Source organism: Tupaia chinensis, unplaced genomic scaffold (genome assembly GCF_000334495.1).
Source record: "Tupaia chinensis unplaced genomic scaffold, TupChi_1.0 Scaffold000238_1, whole genome shotgun sequence".
Taxonomy (NCBI): domain Eukaryota; kingdom Metazoa; phylum Chordata; class Mammalia; order Scandentia; family Tupaiidae; genus Tupaia; species Tupaia belangeri.
In genome coordinates, this window is record NW_006159716.1 from 187,648 (window position 1) to 192,372 (window position 4,725).

The following is a 4,725-nucleotide window of genomic DNA, read 5'->3' on the forward strand; positions in this document are numbered from 1 at the left end:
CCCTGCCCACCACCGATAACCCCGCCCAAGAGGGCAAACTGCTTGCATCATGGAAAAAACAGTGCTGCCACTGCAGCCACGAAGCATTTCTAGAAACTGATCTGGAGGGAGCCCAGGGTAAAGACAGTTTCCCAGGCTGGCCGCAGAGCCTGGGGTGCATCAGAGCATGAAGGGGTAATTCTGGGCCACAGGGGCGGGGCCCTTGAGAATAAATACATGCAGGACTCCGGCATCCTGCTCCACAGTGTGGCTCAGCCTGCCACTCCCATCTCACCCCCTCCCCACCACATAGCAATCCTGTCCCTGAAATGAGTCCCCCTACAGGGAAGCCAAGAAATAACACCCAGCCACGGAGGAGGCCCAGGCCCTGGCTAGGACTTGAATGACCTTGGGCCAGTCACTGCCCTCTCTGGGCCTCTGACTGCTCCGCTGTGTAAGTGGGCTGAGCTGATCTCTAAGACACTGAAACAGGCTGAAATAGGGGGGTTCTGTCTTCTATTCCTAGCCCTCAGAACAAGAGTCCTTTCCCAGCCCGAGGAGCAGAGTTTGCAGCTTCTCCAAGGCACCGTCCATGTTTACCCCAGGCCCAACACGCAGACTCAAGATTAGAGCTGGGCCTCCCATATGCTCCTCCCTCCAAGCTTGGTTTTCCAGCGCTCGAGGGTATATATACAAACGGTGAGGTGGGGAGAATTGGGAGAGTTGAGGAGAAGATGGGGAGAAGGCCACAGATGTGGAAACGGAAAGGCGACAGTGAGGAACCCAAGCCAGTCCTTCTCCTTGTTTCTCTCACCCAGATGACAGGCACAGAAGCCTGCTCTGCCCCCAAAGGGTTAAGGTAAAGTGTTGTCAAAAAGAATAAATGAGGCCAAAGGTCCAAAAAAGTGATGTTTTAAAGCCAAGTCTATATTGAAGATGACTAATCAAGAATTTTTCAACTGAACCTTCATCATAGTTAGGACAGAGGTGGCCCAGGCTTGCAGCCCCACCCAGGAGGGGACAGCAGAAGTCAGCCTGAACAGTGCAGTTGGTAGCTGAGAGTAAAAAGCCCTTCAGTAAGGTTTCTCCCGGGAAGCTGCAAGAACCACAGGAAGTGGCGGGGTGGGCAATGTCCCCAGCACCCTTCACGCCCCTCCGCCCATCTCCAAACAGAGCTGTCACCCTCCTGCACAGGGTATACACGCAGACACTCCAACAGCAGGTTGTTGTGGTTTTCCTTATTTATCGTAGACAACCTTTTCCACAGCAAACAAAGACCGTTTGCCTTGCCTCTCCCAGACCACAAAGACCACTGGGAAGCCAACGGGGCTGGTGGCACACTGAGGCCGGAGCGTCTGTCAATGGCACAGGTCTGGGAGTGGCTGGGAACCTAGGCCCTGGGCCAAGGAAAGGGCTCCTGGGGTAGGGAAGGAGGAGGTAGAACCGGCTGGACATCACCACCCCAGCCTCTACCCTGGCCACACCGGATCTGGGTTGGGAAAACTGGCCTGCAGCAAGACTCCAGGGCCTTTCGTCCCCAGAGAGAGGTGGGGAGCAGAGGGAGTGGATCAGGCTGGAGCAGAGCTCACATTCAGTGGTGGAGAGAGTCAGGGCGTCCCCAGAGAAATGGGAGGATCCCCTTACTCCAAACCACAGCCGAACAAAAGGCAGCAGACTCCGGGTTGGGCAGGGGGCGGGGCGCATGGGAGCTACAGCCAGCCCTCTGCTGGCCCGGGAGGGAAGTTCACAGCACCCAAACCTAGTCCACCAGGGCTTTTTCTATCCCCCAACGAATGCAAACTAGGGCCGGGTGGGAGGGATCCCATTAGGCCGGGCCCCCTGCACCTCCAGCCCATACAGAAAAAGTAACAGCCCCACAGGCAGGTCATAACGGGCAGACTCCGGGTTGGGCAGGGGGCGGGGCGCATGGGAGCTACAGCCAGCCCTCTGCTGGCCCGGGAGGGAAGTTCACAGCACCCAAACCTAGTCCACCAGGGCTTTTTCTATCCCCCAACGAATGCAAACTAGGGCCCGGTGGGAGGGATCCCATTAGGCCGGGCCCCCTGCACCTCCAGCCCACACAGAAAAAGTCACAGCCCCACAGGCAGGTCATAACGGGGCTGCGTAAGCAGTACACAGAACATCCATTCTTCCCCCGGAGCAGGAGGGCACAGGGATATCCCCAACATGGGGATCCCGGAACACAGCCTTCTCTGTGCTCCCAGACCCTCATCAGACACAACTTCACAAAAACAGCAACAAGTCCCGTTTCTAGCAAAGGCCTAAACAAAGAAGAAAAAGTCCTCAAGAATCTGAAGGATTAACCTCAGGGTGCCCATCTTCCTTTGTTGATCCCCAGATTCCTGCACCCTTCTCCTCCGGATCCCAGACCTGAAAAGGCAGGTTAGGCCTCCCCGCCCATCTTATGGGGACAGGAATTCCATCCCAGAGTCAGGGGGACTCACCTTCATGGGCTTTGGGCTCTCCTTCCATGGGCACGGCCTGGGACCACTGAAGAGAGAACAAAGAGAGGGCATGGGCAGGGGTAGGGGTGCAAAGCCCAGCCTTTTCCCCCCTCCCAGGCCACAGCCTCTGGTTTCCCCTGGGGCACAGCCAGGGGTCCCTGCGGGCACAGGGCATTCCCACCACCCCTGGACCGCTCCAATTCTGAACTCGAGGAAGTTAAAGACTAACCAGATGTTGAGGGTGGGAGCTCAGAATGCAGAAGGAAGGCACCAAAATGCTGCCCTGTCCAGGTACCCTGTCCAGTACCCACATTCCCTCTCTTCACTCACTGTCCCCCAATTCCCTGGTCCAACGTCATGGGCAAGCATTAAGGTCAAATGGGAGGACAAATTTGGACTGGGGCAGGAAGGAAGGACCAGGGGCGAGAAAAACAACATGGTGACCTTCTCCTGCTGACATGACAAATACCAGGGTGAGCTGGTGTTGGAGAGGGAGGGGGTGCAGAGGACCGAAGGGCACCAGCTACCCTCCCCCATGCAAACTCTTCAGTCCTCAGGATTACTCCGCATGCCCACAGGTGGTTCAGAGGGTAAAAACTAAAGAGGAAACCTGGCAGAAGGGAAAGCACCATTTCCCTCCCGGAAAAAGCGCCCTGGAGTCTGCATATATTTCTCCACCAGCCTCCCACTCCCACCTTGTCCCCTGGTTTCTTCTCTCCCCAAAGCAAGGGGTCCCAAGCCCAGCTCACCTGGCCACCTTCCTCAAATGCAACCAGGGAAGCCTTTTCTGAAAGCCTTAGCACTGCCCAGCCCCTAGGGGGCTCCCTGCACGACCTAGGCTTGAGGCTTCTCCCACCCCTATCAAATCTTTCCTTCCCCCTCCCCAGAAGCTGTGAAGGTCAACAGGCAGCCATGTGGACCTGACAGCCCCAGCAGGCCAAGGCTTCGTCCAGGCATTCCCTAGCTCTCCCTGGGGTCTCTGGCTCTCCCCAGAGCCCTACCCACCTGCCCCTCTTGCACAGCACACCCCAGCAGCAGAGCCACACTCTAGCCCAAGCAACTCCAGTCTTCGGTCTGCTCTTTTCCCACACTCGCTCAGTGCACCCCCTCCAGGTCCCCCAGCCTTGCCCCTGGGCGGAGATCAGAGGAAGCCCCTCTGGAGGGAAGATCACAGTGCCCCAGCTCCCAGGTGGATGACCTCCCACTGCAGCTCCCTCAGAAACCCTCTGGATTCTGCACCTCAGCCCCTCACCCATCCCCAGGACACCCTCTTCCCCTGCCAACATTCTCCCTGTGCCCCCCACTCTTCCTGTGCCCCAATAAAGAAAGTGGACAGAAACTTCATACCCTCACCAAGGCCAGGGGGCACCGGAGGGCCAGTTCTAGGCAGGGAGGGGCCAGGTGCCCTTCTCTGGGGGCCTCTGAAGGTCACACTGTGGCCAGGCAGCCACTCCTCCCCCTCCCCCTCACTGGGAGGCCCAGAGCCAAGGCCTTTGTGCCAGGGTCTGAGGAGCTCTGGGTGGCGGCAGGGACCCCTACCCCTTTCCTTCCTTCTGCCTGATCTCCAAGGGGACGCTCTGGTTGAGGGAAGGGACAAGGGAAGAGCAGAAAAGGGCCCCTTCGGTGGCTGGGAGAAGCAAGTTGGGTGGGCAAGTTTGCAGTTCCCAAAACCACCTGCTCCGTTGCCCCATGATTCCAGGACAAAGTGTGCGTGCAAGGCTGGCAGGGGCTCCTTCCCAAGGTCTGGGAAGGACTATTCCATACTGCCCATTGTCACGACACACTTCGAACCACGTTCCCAAAAAGGGTAAAGTGGGGTAATGACACTCCGTTAACCCTCCCCTGCCCACCCCCGCAGGGGCTAGAGCACAGTTGGAGGAGAACTGTAGGAGCGAGGGGAGAAAGCACACTGTCACCCAGTCCGGACCTGGGCAGTCCCCACAAAGCACCGGGGGGGGAGGGGGGGGGCTCGCGCCCCGCTCTGACAGCGATCACCTATTCCCTGGACGCTGGGGCCGAAGAGGGGTTCGCCAGGTCTGCTCAGCAGAGAGGGGAGGAAGTAAAGGGGCGGCAGGGACTTCTCCCCAAGCTGAGAGGAAATAGGGAGAGGGGGAAGGGGCGGCAGGAATTCCTCCTAGCACAGGGCAGTGGTAGGGGCTGGGGACGGCGGGAAGGGGCAGGGGTGGTTCTCCGAGTCCCCGGACTGGGGCTACCTCGAGAGGTCACCTTCTCGCGGAGGGCCGGCGGGGGGAAGGGCGCCGCTAGCCGCCCGGGGCTCCCC

At 58.8% G+C, this 4,725-nt stretch overlaps 1 protein-coding gene across 1 annotated transcript in view; it reads right to left on the reverse strand.

Moving 5' to 3' along the window:
• The window catches only part of VEGFA (vascular endothelial growth factor A), a gene marked incomplete in the record, with an annotated part of 29,520 nt that overhangs the window by 9,552 nt on the left and 15,243 nt on the right, over positions 1-4,725 (reverse strand). The window contains 1 exon segment of the mRNA XM_014587830.2: positions 2,445-2,490. Within this exon segment, the coding sequence (XP_014443316.2) occupies positions 2,445-2,490 (46 nt within the window).